The sequence below is a fragment of the Rhinoderma darwinii genome, chromosome 9, assembly GCF_050947455.1.
Source record: "Rhinoderma darwinii isolate aRhiDar2 chromosome 9, aRhiDar2.hap1, whole genome shotgun sequence".
NCBI lineage: Eukaryota > Metazoa > Chordata > Amphibia > Anura > Rhinodermatidae > Rhinoderma > Rhinoderma darwinii.
The window spans coordinates 62,043,430-62,068,326 of NC_134695.1; the positions used below are offsets into that span (position 1 = coordinate 62,043,430).

The window sequence follows — 24,897 nt, forward strand, 5'->3', positions numbered from 1 at the left end:
CCAGGGAAATGGGAATCTTGGAAAGTCCCACTATTCCACTTCTGAATTATCAGTCAGTAAATCCAGGTTATCAGAAGCCAAAGGATTTTCACTCTTAAAGGGGGTTATCCCACAAAACACGTGTCTCCTATCAACAGGATAGGAGATACATGTGTGATCGCCGGGGGTCTGACCACTGGGACCCCCAGCGATGAGAACGGGAGACCGAAAGCCTCCGAAGTGCTCCTAGAGAATGGAGGGCTGGTGCGCGTGCTCGGCCAGCACTCCATACATTGCTATGGGACTTCCGGGACAGCTGTTTCCAGCATCTCCATAGAAATGAATGACGTACTGGTCGAGCATGCGCACCACCGCTCCATTCTCATGAAGCACTTCAGGGGACTTTCGGTCCCCCATTCTCCTCATCGCTGGGGGTCCCAGTGGTCAGACCCCCAGCGATCACACATGTATCCCCTATCCTGTGGATAGGGGATACATCTGTTTGTGGGGAAAACCCCTTTAAGATAGTTTTATAAGGAAAGATATGGCCCGTTTTACCCCCATTAAAACGAGTGCCGATCAGCATTTTGATTGGCGTTCATTTGCTGCATTTAAATAGAGCAATGATCGTATGTATGGGAGTGATCGATCGTTACTATGATTGTTCATCCCCATGCATTTGAATTTTGTCGGCAGCACATCCCCTGTTTACACAAGTAAAAGTGCTGCCGAATAGCGAACATTTTTTCGGCTGCATAAAAGATGGGATCAGCCGATGAACCAGCATTTGCAGAGCAATAATCGGAAGCGAGCATTCGCAGGAGCGCTCGGTCAACCAATCATTGGCCTGTGTAAAACGGCCTCAGTCCCAGATTTCATGTTGTAAATACAGTATACAAAATGCCGATTGGTCTATCCAATGCTCATCACCATAAACCAGGGGTAGTCCGCTATCCGTCTTTTGGGGGTCACAATAATGGCTAGCTGCCATTCGGCAGCCTCAATCATTCTCGCCTAGAAGCACGTGCGACAAACCATTTTTTTTCTAGATGCACGCATCACCCTAACATGACCCATTATTATCCTAGATACACCTCCAAACCCAACGTTAGGTATAAACTCAGATACAGATGCAACCGAAACCCCTGTATTGTTCTAGTTCATAGTGCTCGGGGTCCATACTGCCGGCCTGATCCTATACAAAAATTAAGAGAAGGGTGACGTGACCCTTGGGCTGGTTCCCCTCTCCATATTTTGGGATGGCTTAATACACCCGGCTTTGCTGTGTGCATGGAGTTTGTACGGCGGAGCACATATTACACCCTGTATCCCCGCTGTATGGCGCCTCTGTGAGGGGCCATATTTTTCTGGGGCAGAATGCAGCTTGCGATGGAACATTTTTCCAAATAAGTCTCTGAGAAATCACAAAAAAGCGCACAGAGGTACAGTATGAGCCCCAAGGGTACAACAAGGAGCCGTAATATGGGCATGTGCATGAGGCCTAACACTGAAGAGCGGTAACCCCATAGGGGATCACATGGGGTTACCGCTCCTCAGTGTTAGGCCTCATGAAGGAGAATGGTACAAACCTGCCCTGGGGGGCATACTATTCATAGGCCCTATAGTGGCACCAGGGGCGTGATCTGTGCCCTAGTATGAGGCTGTAAGATCTGGAATTGCTACAGGCACAAGATCTAATACCATTATAGGCACCTGCAACCCTCCTTACCCTACTATTACATTTTGTGATGTTGTAAATATTAAATGAGCCATCACAGAGCAATAATCTTACTCAGCAGAAATAATCCCATCCGCCATTATTAGATATGCTTTTATAAATCACTGGATTCTCTTGTCTAATTTTCCTTTAATGCACAAAGCTTGTGGGTATTCATGCATTTTTTTTTAAGTCTCTGGCAGTCAGTCAAACAACAGGCAGACAGTAAATCCCTAAAGCCAATTCACAGCTCATGCAAATATTTCAAAGGCTTGAAAAACGGATGCGTGCGTTATCTCGGAGAGCCAGAGCTGGATGGGATGGAAAAGAGCCGGGTCCCTTTAATGCAAATCACCAGATGCAAACACCGGGCCGATCAGCATCCAAGTTAATTAATGACATTGAAAGGTCGGGCAAGGTCGTACTGGACAACATGTGTTATTGCCCTTCTGATATAATATAGAGATCTGTAATATTCCAAGTACACAGTTCTCATTAACTCTTCCCATACAGCAGAGTACAACCGTCCCTGATGCTGCGGAGAAGCTTTATTACCCATTACTCATCCACAATGATATTCTGGCATCCTGCTGTCCTGTGGGGGAACATTGTCCTCATACTTTCTCCAATTTAGCAAGTCATAGTGCTGAGTAAATATCGCTTACTTCCTGCAATTTTCTGCTTCCCCTCCTCCACAGGGCAGTGTTTCTCAGATGCAACTCAAAAAGTGCCAAATTCTATTTCTCAGATTACTCCAAAGGGTTTTTCTCCCTAAAATGACCCCATTTCCATATGCTTTAATAAGCAATACGAACGTCAAAGTGGGGGTGGGGTTCCCCATGCTTGGGATCTTCCTCTATGAGCCAGTATCAGTGGATCTCGCTTTGGAGGACCCGGCCAATCCATGTATTAGATGGATAGCTACTTCATTTGAATGGACACCATGCAATACTATATCTCACCTGTAGTGGCCACTGCAGGGGAAATGTATGGCTGGCTTAAAAAAAGGTTTCAGAAGCCGGATGTGTGGCGATCAACTGATCGCCAGGTCGGCTTCATTTTATACAGGGGTTGTCTTCATGAGACACAGAAAAGAATTATAAACTAGGGCACAGGATTATTTAAGTTTTTTTCAAACCAATTACAGAATAATGGTAATTTCATATTTAGAATTATTAAAAGGGGTTGTCTGTGATTATAGAAAGAGTCTTCTTTTTTTCCCCCAGAAACAGCACCACTCTTGTCCAAAGGCTGTATCTAATATTGCAGCTCAGCACCATTCACTTGAATGCAATACTAGGCACGGCCTATGGACAAGAGTGGCGCTGTTTCTGGAAAAAAAAAATGCCTTTTTTTTTTTAAATCCTACACAACTCCTTTTTTGATGATGATGATGATGATGATGATGATGATGATGTTGTTGATGATAATAATAATCTGAAATTTAACATAACAAGGATAAGAAGACTGAGCAGAGAAAACCAATTATGAAATTGCTTCCATTACAAAAACAAATTGATAGTAGATTTTAATTTTAGCTTTCTCTCTGAAGGTCTTTTTACCCTACAAGTGAGTTTTATATATTTTTCTATGACCATCTGATAATCCAGAACATCTGATAATCTGGCAACTATCTGGTCCTATTAATGCCGACCCAAAATATTACTAATTTATTGCATCCTATAATATTAATTTGCAATGTTATTTGGTAAACTGGCATAATCCTCTAAAGAAATTACAGAAATAATTCTAAATATAAAATATTTATTGACATGTATTTATAAATAGCGAACACATATTAATGGAGACGGCATGATTTCTTCCACACTAATAAAACATATTGATTGTGAACGATTGCTATCTATCTTTCGATCTCCTATCTATCTATCTATCTATCTATCTATCTATCTATCTATCTATCTATCTATCTATCTATCTCATATCTATCTATCTATCTATCTATCTATCTATCTATCTATCTATCTATCTATCTATCTATCTATCTATCTATCTATCTATCTATCTATCTATCTATCTATCTATCAATCTATCTATCTATCTCATTATCTATCTATCTATCTATCTATCTATCTATCTATCTATCTATCTATCTATCTATCTATCTATCTCATTATCTATCTATCTATCTATCTATCTCTCTCATTATCTATCTATCTATCTATCTATCTATCTATCTATCTATCTATCTATCTATCTATCTATCTATCTATCTATCTATCTCATATCTATCTATCTATCTATCTATCTATCTATCTATCTCCTATCTATCTATCTATCTAATCTATCTATCTCATATCTATCTATCTATCTATCTATCTATCTATCTATCTATCTATCTATCTATCTATCTATCTATCTATCTATCTAATCTATCTATCTATCTATCTATCTATCTATCTATCTATCTATCTATCTATCTATCTATCTATCTATCTATCTATCTATCTATCTCATATCTATCTATCTATCTATCTATCTATCTATCTATCTATCTATCTATCTATCTATCTATCTATCTATCTATCTATCTATCTATCTATCTATCTATCTATTATACCTGTCATATAGTGATTATCTATCTAATCTATCTATCTTACACATTGAGTCAACAGTCTGTATCCACTCAAACATCTGCCACATTTATCTCATCATTACCATTATATATTATACCCTACCTTGACACTATCAATCCGCCATCTTGAATCGTACTTATTTTCATGTGTAATGTAGGGTACTCCACACAATGAAGGCCTCACTATAGAGAATTAACCTCTTAATAAGCACCAGATGTAAGGGTGTCCATGCCCCAGACTGTAACTATAACAACAGCTCAACCATAAAGAGTTAAAGTAGTAGTGACCCTGAACACGATACCGTATTGTAAATGCGACCATGCAATGCAAACCGTTTTATAAGTCGCATTCACCTATAAGCAAAAATGTAGCAAGTTAAGCCGGTGACGAGTCAAACAACAAACATACAAATAGCAAAGACCCCCAATATGTATAAACAGCACAATAATATACTATATGAGGGTTTTATGAGCAGCGTCATATCATCAGTCAGTAAATACAAGCAGTGAGGCCTGTGCTGGGTCCGCAGGCCTACCTACCATTCCTCCCACTGGTTCTCCATCCAACTCCCCTCATCCTCGCTGGATTCCATCTGCTCCGGCCAGAGGCCTCCGCCTCACCCCACTGCCTCCCTTTCAACAAATAAGCTCTCTTCCTCTCCGCTGCGCATCTCCGCTCATTAAAAATACATGGCAGCAAGTGTCTGACAACAGCACAATCTGGCCGGTGTTTGGTTTCAGAGAGCAGCCAAACTCTGTCTGTCTGGGGGTCGATAACCGGTTATCTCAATGCTTTACCTCTCCGGCTTCCAGGAGAAGACGCTTAATAATGGACGACTGAGCATTGAGAGAACACTTAAGGCAAGAGAGTCGCAACGAGAAATTGCAAGACGTTCAAAGAAACCCTTCATCTCCTACATTGGGGTCTGTCATGATCTAAACGCCAATCCAAAGGCCTGAACTGCTTATCAATTTGCATGAGATGTAAGCTGCTACCCTCACACCTCTGACTGTTGTGGGACTACATGCCCTGTCAGCCAAGGTTAGGGCTAGGGGTGGGCAGACTATTCTGGTACTCAGCCTGCTTTTTTGCCATATCTGAGCCAAGTCATTTACTGAATATCGACAAATTGGATCATTAAAGAATGGAGGAACAATGTGCCGCATTAAGGCTGCATGCACACACTGCGGAATTGTAAAGGGTAACTAAACGTTGACAAACTTCCGACATGTCATAGTGACATGTCAGAAGTTTGGATTGGTGGGGGTCCGAGCACTGAGACCCCCCCACCAATTGCTAAAACGAAGCAGCAGAAGTGCCCGTGTGAACGCTCAGCCGCTTCGTTTCTGTTTGGCTTTTTCTGGAAAGCCGATGTATCGGAGTACGGAGTCATAGGCTTTCTACTGAGCCCGTACTCCGATACACTGATTTCCGGAAAAAGTTGAACAGAAACTAAGCGGCTCAGCCCTCACACGAGCACTTCTGCCACTTTGTTTTAACGATTGGTGGGGGTCTCGGTGCTCGGACCCCACCAATCAAAACCTCTGACATGTCACTATGACATGTCAAAAGTTTATGGAACGTTTAGTTCCCTTTAAGTAGAAAATCTGCATCAAAACGGCAGATAGACACAGGTAATTTCGCAGGTAAAGTCTAAATTTAATATTGCGTTTTTAATGCATTTTTATACGCAAATTTTACATTCTGAGGCAGATTATATCCTGCGGATTTTGGTGCATTTAAAAAAAAAACTTGTCAGAAACAATTCTGAGACGAAAATGCGATAAATTGACATTCCGCGGGTTTTAAAATGTATCGCACATCCCATGTTACCATGCAGCTTGGATCCTAAGCATGACCCTCCTACCTAGACTCTACAAATATTGTTATTCTTTCATGCAGGTTAAATCCAGTATATGTCCCTTTAAGAATCGCAGGAAAGAAAATTAACAGCGCCTCATAGTGGATGATTTTGACAGCGCACAAACATCACTGCAACATAATATTTGTACACACAATCTCTGTGACATTAGTCATTCCGCAGGAGAAGAAAAACAACATATGAATGATTAGTCAGTCTCTTCCATTAACTATGAGGAATGATAATGATGAGGACTAGGACTTGTTGGCTATTTATATTAGCAACCAATCAGACGATTGTCCCAATTGTCGTCTTTGATAAATACTAACGACTGATTGGTTGCTGTAATTTAGTGCTGCACGGACAGCAAACAAAAGTAGTATAATTATTAGTATTACAAACATTTTAGAATCTATATTTATTTTCTTGCAATTCCCTTTTGACATATTCTAGAGATACTTCAGGTTACCTAGCAAACTCCTGACATCCTGTGTGGGTGACCAACATTAGTGCACGCAGTTACATCCGCTGAGGTAGTCACAGGAAGTTCTGCTACACAGACTTGTATTAAAGGGGCTGTCCACTCTACACCCTTTTTTTCTAATCTTGGACAACTCTAGTCCCTCCCGTTTAGGGTATGTTCACACGCACTAATTACGACGTAATTCGGGCGTTTTTGCCCCGAATTACGTCCGAAAAAAGCGCCTCGATAGCGTTGACAAACATCTGCCCATTGAAAGCAATGGGCTGATGTTTGTCTGTTCACATGAGGCGTATATTTACGCGCCGCTGTCAAATGACGGCGCGTAAATAGACGCCCGCGTCAAAGAAGTGACCTGTCACTTCTTTGGGCGTAATTGGAGCCGTTATTCATTGACTCCAATGAAAAGCAGCGCCAATTACGTCCGTAATGGATGCGGCGTTCAAGCGCCTGCACATGCCGTTACGGCTGAAATTACGGGGATGTTTCCTCCTGAAAACATCCCCGTAATTTCAGCCGTTACGGACGCTGTCGTGTGAACATACCCTTAGGCAGCAGGAAGCCTGAAAAGATTGGACAAGAAATCATGCAGAATGATAAAGTTTTTATGTGTATGTGATATTTGTCTATTTAGAGGGAGAGGCAATAGCAGGAATTCTAAACAGGGGGTTTCCAAAATGATTGGTGCCACCTGCAGAGATGGCAAAATCCCCCCTCCCCCAATTATACTTACTTTACCAACTAGTACTACATCAGATATTTTTACAAAGGGGGGTTTGGAGGTTTTTGATTGTATTCCTTGTAACATCCGTAGTGGTTTAGGGGTTAAGTGCCATATCTGTAGTGCTTTAGAGGTTAATGTGTAATACACCTGGAGGTCTAAGGTGATTTGGGGTGTAGGCGTTAAAAACTAATATGCCTGGTTTAAGATCATGAAGGAGTTAACGGTATTATCTGCGGTGGACAGGGGTAATAAATGGCTACAATGTGCATACAAATTAGTTTAATCTAATTAGGTCCAAAGTGCTCTGCAGATATATATATATATAGATGTATATGTATGTATATATATATTTTTTTTGTATAGGAGATTGAGCTTTTTTTATCTGACAGAAAGCACCAAACCCCCGGCTCCCTTTCACATAGTCATAGTTAAATGATAAAATTCTGTCTGCCTGCAGCCACCACTAGAGGGCGCTTAGCAGAGACAGATTTATCATAGAGTTCAATAAGAGCTGTATTAATCCGTGCGTAGAGAGCTCCCCCTGATGGTGAATATTCAGAATTTTAACATTTGACCTTATGCCTGTGTGACCCCCATGAGAGGAAATATGCTTTACGGTACCAGAATGTAGCTGAAGTCATGAAAATACCCCACGTTTCAGAAATTATAACTAGTAAGCATGAGTCAGCCTTAATAACATTTCCATTACCACTTAACTAACCACACGGTTTACAGTAAATGGCAGATAATGTCATATTATAAAGTCTAAGAATATTAGGACTGAATTAAGAGCTCTAAGGAGCATATACAATTGTATATATACAAGAACAATCTACTGTTCCATCACTGTATAGATGCTATTATATAAACAAATAAATAAATAAATATATATATATATATATATATATATATATATACATACATACATATATATGTGTATATATATATTCGCAAACATTTACTATGTTCACTATTGCTATCCATTGTACATAAGATGAGCGGTGTCCCATGTTCTCCTCCTTTGTGCCTCCAGAGTGGGGAAGACCCATGTTTAGGTTCACACTACATATGTGGTACAGAAATAAAGCCAACCTGACCTGTGACCCATTTAGGACCATATAGTGACCCATATAGGAGAGAGGGCCCAATATGAAGAGTCAAAATTGGGTTACCATCCCGGTGCTGGTTGGGGCCATTTTTTGAAACCCTCCCTCATCCAGGAGACAAATGCAGAGGAGACTGGAATCAATCGATTTTAGAATGTAAAGTGATAAGTGGATGTTAAAAAGGATGAAACTATGTCTGAAAGACAAACAAAAGATGATCACGGGTTGTCCCAATGCAGGGACCTGCATCGATCAGCTGTAATCTGTGGGGAAACCTGGCAGAAAGTGTTCAACTTCCCTGCAGTGCCACCACAGGAGAAATGAGGCATTGCACAGAACCCATTGAAATCAATAGGCTGCTAGTATAGTGCATGGACCTGCAAGGTCCATCAGAGTGTAAGACACTCTTTGTAGCTGCTCTCTGCTCTGTCAATGAGATAAGGGTCCTGAATTAGGGATACTATTAACTCAGAATCTCCTATTAGGATATCTGAACACGGCTCTTCTTGTCTATGACAATTTTAGCAGCATAAGGCCAGAGACCTGAAGCGTTTCAACAGCCCAAAAATGTCTCATACAAAGCATATTTAAGGAAAGTTAAAGTGATGACATCACAAGTAATGGAGTACAAGCAATGACATCAGAATTCCTTTCCTAGAATATTTGGCAGACAGAACACAGGGTGGTAACTGATGTCACTGGACGAGGAAGGGTTAGGATGGGGGGAAGGATATATAGCTCTGGATGTAGATGCTGAAGACTTCATGGCATGACTCATCTGTATCCTCTCTCTGCCTCATTATAATATGACATCACTCTTCATTCATGACTTTCCACACAGCAAACAAATCACCTTTATTTCCACGGTGATGTCCGCATGCTCTCATAAATGAATTTATGGATATTTATTCCTCTCGGACGGCACTTCATGGTCAGGTTTGGACACTGACATGAATTCCAATTATCCTGACATTTGCCAATAACTGAAGTAAAAGGGCAAATAGATAGTAGGAGAGGAGAGCGATCCACTGGAAGGGAGGGCATGACACAATGAAGTATCATAATAGCAGAGAGTAGGAGGAATGGAGAAATCGGGAAAGAAGATGATGGTCAGAGAGAGGAAGGGGACTAGGCTGGATGTCACATAGAATAACTTCAAGTTTTTGGGCCCGATGCAAATCTGTAACAGGGCCCCTCAACTTTACATGCAAATTATAGTACTGGTGTCCCCTTATGTGGCACATATATATATACAGGGCTAATAAAATAATGATGTCACAGCACATAGGTAATGAAGTATAAGGAATAATAACAATGATGTCACATCACGTGGATCATAAAACCTGTGAAGTCATAGGGAAGGGTTATTGCATACAGTGATGTCACAGTATGGGAATAATAAGCACAGTGGCATCACAATGTAGGGATAATGCAAAAAGTGATGTAAAAATAGGAATAACGAACACAATGATGTCGCAAGTACATGGATAAAAAGTCAGAGTAAAGGATTATTGCACTCAGTGATGTCAAATTATGGGAAACATAGGGACAGTGATATAACATCACAGGGATAATAAACATACTGGGTCAGGACCACAATGATGTCACAGCTCAGGGATAATTAACACATAATCATTATACAAGGATAATGCTCATAGTGATGTCACAGTATCGAGATAGAAAATACTAATATTACCTTACATGTCAGAGTGCCCGTTGGGCCCTCCTTAGGCCCAAGAGCTTTGGTGCAACTGCAATCTCTGCAAACCGTGTAGTTACACCCCTGACAAGCCATACCCCTGCTCTGGGGTTAGGAGGAATAGGGGTGGCTTTAAACCAAGCCTACCCCAGACACAGATTTCAGAATCTAAAATTGGTGCTTGGCTGAGGGGTGTTTCATCTCAGGCGGAGCCTTTCCCAAGGTCTGCAGCCGTACGTGACACTACAAGGGTTGTGTGAGACTACTAATGTGTAGTTTTACTGCTGGGATCTGGATAGTGGCCCAGGGCAAGAAGGGGCCAATTTTTATTTTGCTGCCCCACCCCCCACAATGTACACCCTAATGAGTGCTCAACTAAGACCAAAAAACCTAACGCTAAACTAATCACTAATGCATTACTTTCGGCAAATGACTTAGATAGAAAATAAAGAAGCACTGCTATGTAAAATTAGTAACAAAAATCCAAAACATTTACTTAAGTGACATAAGGACATGGTGGTTATCATTTTTGGGCAAGCGCCTGTGAACCTGTTGATGATTTCCATTACTAGGCAAGAACTATTGATTTCAATAGCAATGTATTGTGCCACCAGAAAAGGATATTGTTGGTGGTGGTCATGGTAAGAACTGCTATATGGGCACTGTATGAGCATTATGTCAGCACTGTATGAGCATTATGTGAGCACTGTATGGCAGTATCATTTTGGCTACATAATGGTCTGGGATCTGTATTACTGTATTTTTCAGTGCACTGCATCCTAGCTCAGGCAGTGTGTAACACTATTATGCGGCCACACTTGGAGAAAATATTTGGCACTACATGGTAATTTTATTTGGGTATTGTATGGCGATTTTATTTGGGCACTTTATATTGATAATGTTCACAATGTTGCAGCAGTATAAGAATCAGTATTGCTAAAAAATATATACATTTCTACTTCTTTCCGGCCCTGTTCACATCACGTTTGGGAAAGCTCCTGACGTACCTGCCAATCGTGTCCATATGGCAACATTGTCAGACGGAGGCCAAAAGAGTGTCCTTTTGGCCTCCCTTTGACCGGTATACATCAGTTTACCGCAAAAAAAGAAAAAAAAGTATGGAATAGCAGAGACGACTGCACTATTCTATCCCGCAGAGTCTAGTTTTCATTATAGCCAATGGGCGATGTATGCATTACACAGGTGCCTAACAGTGACATCTATCACCTATAGACTGTATTGGTTTAACGGATACATCATGAACTCTTATGACCCTTTTTCGTGATCTATCGGTTAAACAGATGTCATAGTCTATGGGTGATGGATGCATTACACAGGTGCCGAACAGTGGCGTCTGTCAACCATAGACTATAATGGCATCCGTTTAACGGATACATCACGAAAAGGGTCAGGAGAGTTCATGACGTACCGTTAAACCGATACTATTATAGTCTATAAGTGACGGATGTCACTGCTAGGGCTTATTCAGACGAACGTTGAATACGTCCGTGTGACAGACGTTAAAACAACGGGCGTCACACGGACGCGTGTATTTCAATGGAGCCGTGTGAACATGTCCTATTTTCTTCCGATTTCACTGATCCCTTCATAAACTCAAGTCTACGGGGATCTGTGAAAGTGGGACGCGCATGGGGGCAACGCGGACGTGAAAAACATCACGGTTTTCACGTCCGAGTTTTCCCGCGTTCGTCTGAATAAACCCTCAGTCACCTGTTACAGCCGACGTTAAATGTATACATCGAGAGCGCTTATCGGCGTATACGCCAAACATAGATGCCAAACGTAGACCAAAAAACGTGACGTTAACATAGCCTTCCTCTCCACCTCCCACGTCTGCAGCAGATCCTCCGAGGTGGAGGAGGGACCATGTATCTTCTTCTATGTTAGCAGCTTTCCCGAAAGCCGCAGTGTTAAACAGAAAGCTCTTGAAATGAGTAACACAATTTTTCGGTCCCTCCCGAGGGGAATGTTCTCCAGTCTCTTAAAGTGGCTTCTTCTACAGACGCAATTTAGTTTCCTGTAAACCGCAACAGAGGATACCGGGTAACGGAAGATAATGGGATCGTGTAACACCATTACCTCACCACACAAGCAGATTATGTCCGAGGCGTCCTGTAGGACAGGGCCGTATACAACACCAAGGCCCAGTGACCGCTTCCATGTGAGACGTAAAGGGGTTTTCTAGTCTGATGTAAATAAAGCTTAAAGGGGTATTTCCCTTCTAAGACATTTATGGCGGGCCGTAACTCTCTCCATTCACTTCTATGGGAATTAGGGAAAGAGCCGAGCTTGCTTGCTTCTAGAGTTGGGACCCGCATCTATCAGACATTTATGGAATATCACGTGAATATGTCATAAAAGATGAACGGGAATACCCCTTTAATCATTATAATAGTGAAAAGATATGCAACTTTCTAATATATTTTGAGATACTATTTCACTGCTTGATGGCAGTGAATGGAAACATTCTTGTTTACATCCAAAGGCTGAAACCCTGTCTTGATCTAGTCCTACTTTCTTTCAGCTGAGGATTTGTTGCAATGTGTCAGTGAAGGCAGGTATCTGAGAGCTAAAACAGCAACACAAAACTCTCTGAGACATTGCAAGTAACAGGTTTTTTTTGGATAGTGGCTTTTATTTTATTTTTTTACTTTTTTTGACCCATTGATCAGACAAGGCATTAAAGTAAATTAGGTGGTGGTCGAACCTGTGTACTCCGGCCCTCTCCATAGAGACGAGTGGGAGTGTCGGAAACAGCCAACATTCCCATTCATCTCTATGGAGAGCGTCGGTGCACCCTGTTCTCCAAAAGTAATGAAGGGTTGTCGGCAGACAACCCTTTTAGGGCTCATGGACATGACCGTTGTTTTCTTCAGTGTCCTATACATTTTTTTGTGGATAGCATACTGAACCATACATTTTTATGGGGCCATTTACACATTTTTTGTACGGTTCTGTGTGTATTATTTTGGTAGCCGGGGACCGAAAATCACTGATGAACACACTATTAAGGGAGATGTATCAAAACTGGTGCAAAGGAAAAATGGAGTAGTTGCCCATGGTAACCAATCAGGTCGCTGCTTTTTCTGAAATTAGGAATCTGATAGGCAACTACTTTTCCTTTGCAACACTTTGATACATCTCCCCCATTGTTCCCCCAGTATCTCTGCTTTCTGTACCAGGGTGATTGTAATATGGGGGGACGGGTACATTTGGGGAGAATTTTTAGTTTTCGAGCAGGGTTGGGCTTCAAACTAATGACTACTAGTTACCAATAAATACAATACAGAATTGTGGCACAAATAGCATCAATAATGTGGCATATTGTATATGGAATGCAATAAATGTATTGTATTTTAGACACTTTTTACGCCTCAGTTTTGAAGCATGTCTAAAAACAATTGGCAGGGCTAAGAAGAGACGTAAAATGGATGAGATTTATCAACGACGTGCGCCATTTTTTGCAGTGAAATATTGGTGTAAAGTATATTAGGTAAGAGGTGGTGTAAAGAAGGGAAAAGTGTCCAACATATACAGCGTGAAACATTGTGATAAATTTTACGCAGTTTCTGCCTGTGTGGTCTAGTTTTATCCTGTTTGACTTTAGGTCAGTATTAAAAAAGCTTCACTATCATCCGCTATAAAAATTTGTAACGGCCCCCCACCTACCACGTGCCATTTACTGCATAAGGCCTAATGCACACCACCGTGGTAATTTTGCGATCCGTAAAACCACGGATCCGTTGTCTATATTTGTGGTCCATTCGTCTGCAAAAAACTTTCCGTAGTGCATCCGTGTGTCATCGGTAATCAAGGATCCGCAAAAAAACGAAGGCTGGAATTGATGTCAGCGGGTTTGTCCCAACTTCCTGCGTATGTTAAATAATCCGCAAATACGTCCTGCAAAATTACATGAGTTTTTGCGGCCGGACTCGCGGCCCCCACACGGATCCATCAACACGGTCGTGGGCATGGGGCCATATAAATGAATGGTCTGTCTTCTATCCACAAAATTACGGAGAGCACATGGACAAAAAACAGGCTCATGTGTATTAGGCCTTATACTTGTGTCTTTACATGTGGCAGATGGGCCTTTCCCCTCAAGCCCTAGAGTGGCTGCCAACTCTGCACCCCCTATAACTTTGCCTGGGCAGCCAGAAATGTCTAACGTGCAGAATTTGGGTATTTCCCCTTTGTTTTCTCGGTTTCTGTAAATTAATTTTCTCTCGCCATGCTTGCTTAGTGGGCGGGCTCTTCCTGGCGTAAAAGCCAATCAGGTGCCTCCCCTCCCCCTTAATGTTGTTTTACTGAAACAATGCGTGAGAATCTGCAGCTGCATCTCCCTCCTCTCCCTCCTTCCTGTATTCTATGTATTATATTACACCAGACAAATTTTATATGTATTTTTTTTTTGTCTGGGAGGGTTCTGAACATTTACAGAGATCCTGCAGACAGGTAAAGAGGAGGCTGCTGGACAGTGAGGAAGATTAATTTTCCCCTAATCAGATATATTGCTGGTATTCCATGTAATAATGTGTCTTACTGATTTATGGCAAAAACGACAGATACACTTTAACCACAACTCGCTTGACATTGGGCAGGGACTGGGTCACAACGATTGAACAATGGCTCCCGCCAAGCATAGATACGTGAAAGGAGTCCCTGCGAGACCCAGGATCCATAAAGACATAATGACCTCGTCCTAGCCTTAACTTACATTTCTAACATGATTCTTGAAAATAATCTAAAATCTAAGTCAGGGACCTCCCCGCTGCTTGGTATAGTGTCCCTACATCTCCTCATAGCGTCATATTGGAAGTAGGTCACTCAATTCTTCTCCTCCAGAGAGGTAATCTACTCCGAGCGCTGCGCACATCTCATGTCACTAGTGTTCTCACTGTCTAGATACAAATGAAGAAGAATACCGCTGCAGGGAGAGCATTTCTCTCTCGTCGGATCCCCAGTTCCACCCTCATCAAAACAGCAACATTAAAATAAAAATAAATTCTATGACTATCTATGTTACCACACTGGCGACCGGCGGCCATATTAACCCTTATGTAATACAGGGATGTGGACATTATAGTATAACACACCTTATGTGCGCCGCCAACCCATTTGCTTTATAGTGAATGTCTCTCTTGATGTCTACATGAAGATTCAGTGGTCACCCACAGGGAGCGGGCCCGGATTCTAGGCAACTGCCCAGCACTATTTGGGCCCCACCGAGCAAGTACAGTGGTTGCAAAAATGATTCACTAGGAGTCTGATAAATAATTACAATGGGAATATTTTTTTTTACCAGCGTTTTCCTTTAAAGCCATTAAAATGGAGTCTAAAGCTGGCTATACAATCTAGATAGCGGAGAGTATGGCCGACAACAATCTGGTTGGATCACCTGAGCATGGATGCTTACCGCCATAGCGGCAGGGGACAAGCCGCTGTAAAATACCTACGGTATGCCAGTGCTCAATCCTGCCCTCGACAGAAGACGAGTTCAATGAGAGTTGAATAAATCTGACTTTGGTTCGCTCCCCCTAGTCGGGTAGATTGTTGGGCGGTCCCACTGAAATCGGCGAGATCCACCCACAACTATGAAGAGGTTGTGTCATTAGACGCGTTCCTGGACTTCCTCACGCGCCATTCGTCACTCATCCCATTCAATAACATTACAGTCAGCATCCACCTGAAATCACCCATCCAAGACATACCAACATAACACTATGCTATTCCATCCCACAGGGACCAGTAAAAAAAAAAGTATATTAAATGTATAATTTTTTTTTACATGGTAGCCTATAAGTGACTACATGGCGTCAGTTAAACGTATAAGTCATGAGCGTCTCAATAGTTTTTCATGAAGTATCCGTTAAACAGATACCATTATAGTCTATGGGTGATGGATCACCCATCACCTATACGCTATAACGCTATTCGTTTAATATATACGTCATAAAAAAGGGGCCTGAACGACCAAAAGCTTGATCGGCTGATCGTATCGCTCCTCCCTATACATTCCTGATCATTGCTCCTTGCGAAAGGAGCCAACGAGCGCCGCCGATCAACAAGCTGCTTCGTTGATTGGCGCTCGTTTTCACAGGCCATATCGGACCGTGTATTAGGACCTTTAGGCTGGTTTTAGATGGCTGTAATAATGCCGCAAGAACCGGACTGCCTGTGATTCCTATTAACAAAACGTAGATCTCCGTAGAACCCTACGAGGATTTAAACTGTGTACATTAGTCCTGGGTCCAGGTCCTGCGGCCATAAAAACCAATGTACAAATGCAGCATCTAGAAGAGACTATCTAGGGGAGAATATCTCAGACATATGATGGCAGACTAAGTACTTGCGGCTCTGTAGCACTGAGCGGCAGGGGACTGCGTGTGCCACTGTACAGCCTCCTGCACACGTCTCTGCCGTATGTGCCAGGCCTTACAGCGAGAAGAACACAAAATATATACGTATATTTGTGCCGATAACTTCTCCACTGTTGGACATGAAGAAAAACGTAAAAAACTAGCAGCATGTGTGGTGTGGTGCGCGCGCGTTCTGCTTACAAGTCTAGAATGACACCGACAAGTGCCCCAATACTTTTAGGGGGAAACATTCTTTATGTGTTACACAATCTCTAGCAATTAAAACTGTCAACCACCCCTCCCCCACCACCCAATATACAAACCTACATATTAACCTAACATACACTGCAAAACACAAACACTTAGATAACTATTATTTATGCCACCTACACAGCAGACACTACTAATTTAATCTTCCTTGCATATGTCTTGCTGCTTAGGCCTTTACCTCCTGATATCACACATTGTTGGAAAAAACAAAAAGGCAAAAAAGAAATGGTTCATTCAAAAAAATAGGAGGAAACGCAAACATAGAATAAAAATAATCTTGTAAAACTGGACTTAAGGACTAAAACTGCCCATAGACACGAGTTTTAGCGGTGGATCATGCAGTTTTCGGTGGTAACTACTGATAATCTATTATGTCTTGGCTCAGCCAGACCCTGTTGACCCTTTATTTTTGGTTGTGTTTTTATCTTTTTCATCTTCTCTTGCCCACCCATGCTCGACGAATGTGTATAAAGACTGCCTTATTGGGTATAGCCCTGGACAAGGACTGTGGGATAGCCTCACTGGACGCCGCCAAAGCGTTCGACTCAATTGAATGGCCGTATTTGCTGGAGGTATTGCGTAGATTTGGCTTTGGGCCTAAATTTATACAGTGGGTCTCTATACTATATAAATCCCCTAGGGCAAAAATCCTGGTTAATGGTGTCTTATCCCCGTATTTCCAACTTGCCAGAGGCACACGGCAGGGCTGCCCGTTATCTCCATTACTATTCAATATGTCTATAGAGCCCTTGGCATTACTTATACGCCAGGACAGCCTGTACCAAGGGGTTCAATTTGGGGGGAGAACAGATAAAATAGGCCTTTATGCCGATGACATGGTCCTCTTTATGCAACAACCCAAAGAATCTTTGCCCATAGCCATCAACTTGATTGATGAATTCGGTGGATTTTCTGGCCTACGGATAAACTGGGACAAATCGCACTTTATGCCACTACGGGACCAGGGCTGGGGGCCTACAGAGTGCGGACTAAAGGTGACTGATAGCTTTAAATATCTTGGGATTATGATTGGCAGACTCCATGGCTCAGATTTCGATAACAATATAAAACCATTGCTAGACTACATTAAGGCCAAATTTAAGCTGTGGAGCTCACTGCCCCTGGCTGTCTCGGGCCGTATTAACCTTATAAAAATGATTATACTCCCTAAATGCCTATACATGTTGGAGCATGCAGAAGTGCCTGTACCAATGTCCTTTTTTAAAAGTGTACATGCTATGTTTCCATCCTTTATATGGGGAAATACCAGGTCGAAGCTTAAACTCAGTACACTACAGAGACCCAAGGCCTTGGGCGGAACTTCTCTCCCTGATCTCTATTTATATTACCTGGCGGGACAGCTTAGATATCTTACTGCCTGGACCGAGCTGGAGGTCCTCCCTAATCGTGATCAATATCTAGCGTCTTACCTGGAGGTGCCACATCTATGGCCGGTGTTAGAGGGTTCAACGTCTATGTTTAGAAGCTAACTCCCCCTACATAGGGTGGCGGCGCAGATGTGGTTAGCTGCTAAGAAATTACTCAATTTTGTGGATATCATAGCTGAAACTCCCTTGTGGCAAAACCCGTCTCTGCCTCATGTTACAGATACTCTGGACTCTCAGTTTTGGCCGCTACGTGGGATTGAACAAATTGGGGATATGTATATTGATGGGAGTGTGAAGTCTTTTGAGCAACTACAGTTGGATTTTGATATACCCAGAAAGTTCTTCTTTAAATTCCTGCAGTTACGCATTCCTTGCAGACTCAATACCCGCCTGGCACTGAGAATATCTCAGAGTTTCCTCTTATTGGTATTTTTAGGTCCCAGGGACCTAGGGGCCTAATCTCGGTAATCTACTCATTCCTCATACAAGCTAGATTAAAAGCGACACCGTTGGTCGTAGAAATGAGATGGCGGGAGTTAATTCCGGAAATAACCACTGATATATGGTTAGAAATGTTAAATTCACATACACTAGTCTCACCTGCCGCCAACAACAAGATGACACAGTTATTTATTACTCATCAGAGTTACCTGACTCCAATACGAATGCATAAGATGGGTAGATATCCGACCACTGAGTGTCATAGATGTGGAGTCTCTAGAGCGGATTTTTGGCATATGATCTGGGCATGCCCCAGGATCTTATCTTTTTGGACGGATGTGATAGCATTGGTATCTGATATACTGCAGATGCCGGTACCCCTTGAGCCACTGGTATGCTGATTTGGAATTGTATCTGGACCCATCACACTAGAATATTTTTGAGGGAAGTATTGTTCCCGGCACGAAAGGCAATCGCTCTCAGATGGATGGGTCCGAGACCGCCTTCCATTTCACAATGGAAGGCTTTGGTAAACTCCATGCTACCATATGCAAAAATTGTATACAAGAATAGAGGGTGTGAACATAAGTTCATTAAGGTTTGGGGACCCTGGTGTGACTCTTCACAAACATTATATGACTCACAAAGGTTTATTGACATCAGAAACATAATGTTAACGCATGATACTGTTTAGCGTTTATGTGATTTCATTGACTATTTGTATTACCATCATTGAAGGATGTACTGCGATATGTAACCCAAGCAGTATATGGTATGTTCTTGTATTCATGTGTATTTGAACTGTGCATGGTTTGTATATTGTTCAATAAAACAAGTTTAAAAAAAAAAACACTGCCTTATTGTCCCCATACTTCTCCCTTCAGGGGACGCAATGGTTTGACGGGTTGGGCTTTAACCTGTCAGATCCTATGTTACCCTGGAAGATAAGCGGCACCAGATGTATATGGCAGCTTTTAATCCCATTCCACATTGAAACAATATGCCGATAAGCTGGGATAAACGCGTAAATATTTAGGAGGAGTCGAGGAAGATAGCCATTCAGTCTACAGCTTTCCTATGTATCGGGTCAGTAGCCCCTAGGCCCGTTATTCTCCGCAATACACAAAATAATGGGGGACAAGTTCTGCTTACACTTTTTAACACTGGAGAAACATGGAGACAAAGTCAAATGCAAGTTGCGTGAAAGTCTTGGTCACACTTTTACCTTTAGGGAGAATTTGATCAAAATGTGTGCTGAGAACCTCACCATTGTAAGTAGATTCAGCAGCAATGCATTTCTTTTTATAGTGTTTAGGTGGCATTAGTGTTCGCAGAGTGCGGTCGCCATTTTTGAATATTATATATAACTATATATACACACACATACATACACACTAATATATATATATATATATATATATATATATATATATATATATATATATATATATATATAAATAAATCACTCTCAAATGTTGACATAGCCTGGATTCTCTAATTTGGGTATGTTCACACAACAGATTTTTCTGTGGGAAAACTGCATTGTGGATTTGCCGGAGATGAAACTGATCCGCACGTGGATGAGTCTCATTCAATGGAGCTCGTCCGCATGTGACTTCTCGATGAGGTTTCATGTAACATGTCACTTATTATCTCAGACGGAAAAATCTGAAATGTCCATTGACTTGAACCCATTTTTTTTGCGGATTTCAGCTACAAAATCGGCGTGAAAACAGCCATACAGGTAAAATACACATGGACTGGCAAAATGATGTGTTTTAAACAGCCCTAAGGGCTCATGCACACGACCACAGTGATGCGCACGGCCCGCAAATCACGGGCTGTGCACATGGCCGGATGCATTTATTTCAATGAGCCTGGACCACAAAATATGGCTATAATAAGACACGTCCTATCTTTTTGTGGTCCAGGCTCCCGGGCAATGCACGGACCATGGAAACCACGGTTGTGTGCACGGACCCATAGAAATAAATGGGACCGCAATTCACCCGCAGATTTGCAGGTGAATTGCGGCCACAAAAACACGTTTATGTACATGGGGCCTTACTCTTTATATAGCAGTTGGCCGAACGCGCCGACCGACCCCCATATACATACATGCTTAGTGTTTTGAATGGGGGAAGAGATAAGCCACCACCAGACTTCTTCGGCAGTTGCTTATCTTCTGCGGCAACAAAAGGACCGGGAATGTAGAAATCCAACATGCCCGATTCTTTTTCCTTTGACATCTGCCGTCAGGAAAGAGTAGGTGGAACCCCATGCACATTAGTCGGCAGTTTCAGCCAACTTTCATCTAATACGTATGGACACCCTTATGGACAAGACATAAACAAACAAGATATCTGAGCTCTTAGCACACGACCGTAAAAAATCTCCGTAGTTGCGGACAGTAATACGGTCCGCAATTACGGACCCCTTCGGTTCTATTGGGCTCGGACACCTTTCCGTATCGCTACGGACAGGTGTCCATGCCGTACAACTGTGTCGGGAATTATGGAGCATGTCCTACTTTTCGTACTTTACGGGCCGTGCTCCCCCACATTGTATGGGAGAACGGCCCGAAAACGCGGGCTGCGGCCGGCTGTGCCCACAATCGCGGGTCGTGATCACGGGCACGGCCGTGTGCATGAGGCCTTAGGCCCCATGCACACGACCGTAGTTTCATCTATCTGTAAATACTGTCCGTAAATACGGATCTGTAGTCATCCATAACTTTTCTGTATATACAGAACAGTATCCGCAAATCCGGTCCGTAGTGCATCTGTATTTGATCCGTATATACGGATCCGTAAAAAAAAAATAGGGAGGCTGCAAATGTCACTAACATGTTGCATAGCAAAGCTTCTGTAAATACAGACGGTTTACGGATGCAAATCTGTAGCCGTCCGTATTTACAGAAACGCCTATAGGCTTCTATGGGAGAGTCTGTGCCGTAATTACCGACAAGTATCAGACAGGTTCTATCATTTTTTCAGCACAGACACCGATCTGTAAAAATACTGACACGTGTCCGTGGCCAATACAAATGAATGGGTCCGTAACTACGGTTCGTAATTACGGATGAAAATTACGGTCGTGTTTGCCTCATGCACATGACTTGTTTTCATACATGCTTCGAGTTGCACAGAACCGTAATACGGCACCCATAGGAGTCAGGAGTCTCTGATTTCATACGGAGGCATACAGATTATTTTTTTCTCACAAATTCATACATAATACTTAAGAAAACAAATGGCGGCATGTTCCATCGGACGCCATGTTCTCCCCTAGACACATTGCTTCTAAGGGAGAATGCCTCAGCTATATGGTGTCATACGGGGTCTGTATTTATACACAAGCATGTCTATTTGTTCTCTGTTTAGCCTTATTTACATATTTCCAAAAAATCCCCTTTAAATTTGCCAAATCTGTCTAGGAAAAGCAGAGGTACATTTTATGCCAATTTGCAATGTGAATTTCCAGCCACTATATTTGCAAAACAGACACATTTGGACACCGGACACTGACAAGTCTCCATATTATATACACCTGCTCTGTCCTTCCTCATGGGTGATCTATGTATCCTAGGGGCTTCCAGGGGCCCACAATCTTTGCAATTAAGGGGTACTGAGGAGCGATGCCATTCTTAGGTGGTTTTACGTGGGCAGATATGGCCCATTTTTACCACCTTTAAAACGAGCGCCGTTTGACAATACAGTTTGTGGATCGGCGCTCGTTTGCTTCCTTCACTCGGAGCAATGAAGGTTTAGATTGAGGACAAACGATCACTACTATGACCATTTGTCACCATACATCATGTCAGCACATTGTTTACACAGTGAGAAGTGCTGCCGACCAGCGACCATTTTTTTGGCAGCATAAAAGATGCGATCTAAGTTGAGTTCACAGGGAACCGCAGGGAGTTCGGTTCCTGCGGCCCTTTTACAGCCATCTAAAACCAGCCTAAATCTCCTATTACACGGCCCGATATGTTCAGTGAAAATAAGCGCCGATGAACGAGGCAGCTCGTTGCTCGGCGCTTGTTTGCTCCCTTTACAAGCAGCAATGATCAGGAATGTATGGGGGCGAGCGATCCGATCAGCCGATGATCAAGCTTTTGGTCGTTCATTGGCTGATTTTTACCCTGTTTACACATTGAAATAATCGTGAACGAGCGTTCGTATAAATACTCGTTCACCCAATCAATAGCCCATATAAAAGGGCCTTTTGGGATCTAGCCCTTTAATGCTCTGTGGGCGTCATAAATATGGCCATACTGCGCTCGCTCACTCATACCTTCTGCCTAATAAGTATTTTAGCGCGTATACTCATTAGTTCCGCTTGATTCCACCTTGTTTAAAGGTAACGATAGTTGAAGAAGCAACTAAGTCAATGCACCTCTACCCCCGCTGGTCTCCTACCGCCACTGTTACGGGACCATAATGGAGGTGTACTGTAGGGGCTAGAAGGGGAGCCCACATGTGATTCTTGCACAGGGCTCTGCAGTGGCCTATGGATTCCCTAATGTGAGCAGTATCACAGGCTCAGTCTCCAATTTCTCCATTATGGTCTCCCTGTGCCCGTGCAGTGATCTTGTAATGACCCCCCAGGACGAGGTTCTGCCCGGATCATTATCTTCTGCCGGAGCTGCTGGTCATTATCACAGACTCTTTTAATTGCTCTATTGCTGAGCCCAGTCAGGCTGCAGTAACTCCTAGTGAAAAGCATTCATCCAGCAAGGAAGCGATCAACAGAGCCCGTGTGACAGCAGAGCCGCAGGCGCCCTCATACCAAGAGCTGGTACACCGCTCACATCCACCGCCTGCAGCACCAAGGCATGGACCCTGCTCCAGCAGACAGCTGCATGGTGGGCACACACCAGAGCAGAAGCAGGTACGCCTGCGCTCATCAGTCTGGGTAGAACTACCAGTCCCAGCGCGCCATGTCAGAACCTGTTGGTATTAGTAGTCCCATATTTTCATCTAAACCACTGATTGAGCATTCAGGATAGCTACTATAGCAGACAGATGCACCATGTGGACACGGCAAGAGTCTTTTGATAGAATGGGACTACAAGTCCCAGCAAGTCATAAATAAATTGACATATTGCTTGTGCAAAAACATGAGAAATATCGGAGTTGAAACGGTTAGTCTGTGGGCCATTAATAGGGGTGGAACTACAAGTCCCAGTAATATCCTACAACTTTTAGTTCTATAATATAGGAAATTTAGGTGCAGACTGTATTCATCCTTCCCTACAGAGCGGTCTGTGGCTCTTATCTGCGGTGGTACTACAACTCCCAGCATTCCATGTAATGGCATGCAGTGATTATTAGACTATGCCAACATGAACCACCATGGGAACCACATCTCCACCAGCCTGCTTAAACCTTAAGAATCATGAGACATGTACCCTGCAGACACCCATCAGTGTATATATATATATATATATATATATATATATATATATATATATATATATATGAGCTCTATTAGTGGACAGATGTGATGACAATCTGTGTACATTGCTGCGGAGTATGTTGGTGATAATAAGCAACTGGAAATCAATAAATACTACATAATGTGGCCGTAAAGCATGGGTAGAACTACAAGTCCCAGAACACGCTGGAATCATTAATTCAAATAAAAACAACAACCCAAGTCGCTTATACCAACATAATAGACCCAACAGACATCCACCAGGAATCGGAAATACAAGCCGCAGAGATCTTGTCTGTGCATGCTGGGATTATTAGTTCCCCTATTTAAAAATATTGATATGTAGGTCAGTATTGCAGGAGCATAACCTCAAGTCCAAGTGCCCCCAGAATTAAAGGTATAATACGTCATACAGCTAAAGGAGGTACAATGTAACCCAAGATGTAATGAGAATCCTCTCCGATCCTGTGAGCTGTACGCGGCTGCTGCTGCTGAATACTAATGTCAGGAAATCACAACTGGAAAATATCCATTGAAGGACACACGACAGCCTGGGAAATAATGAGCATGGACACCGTGGCGGATTCCCGCAGGAAATAGGATATAAGAACGGCCATAGATGTGCAGATAATTCGGTCCATCCGACCGTGATATGGCGTTCAGAGCGATCAATTTTCCTCCTGACCAAACTGAAATCTAATAACGGACCCGAAAATTCTACAGCAGCCTCAAAAACAATAGACCAATAATATCCTATGTGGGTCAATAAAAACGTTGTGAGCGTAAAATTGAAATCGAACTAACGTATCAGACCAACG

General features: G+C 42.5%; 1 protein-coding gene across 8 annotated transcripts in view; it reads right to left on the reverse strand.

Annotated features, from left to right (window-relative positions):
* The window catches only part of MAPK8IP1 (mitogen-activated protein kinase 8 interacting protein 1), a 61,657-nt gene that overhangs the window by 36,126 nt on the left and 634 nt on the right, over positions 1-24,897 (reverse strand). The window contains exon 1 of one of the 8 annotated variants that reach the window (XM_075837952.1): positions 4,830-5,075. The exons of the other annotated variants lie outside the window; for them this stretch is intronic. Coding sequence (XP_075694067.1) covers positions 4,830-4,882 — 53 coding nt within the window. The 5' untranslated portion in view covers positions 4,883-5,075. Of the gene's footprint in view, positions 1-4,829; positions 5,076-24,897 lie in introns of those variants that run through there. 8 annotated transcript variants of the gene reach the window in all.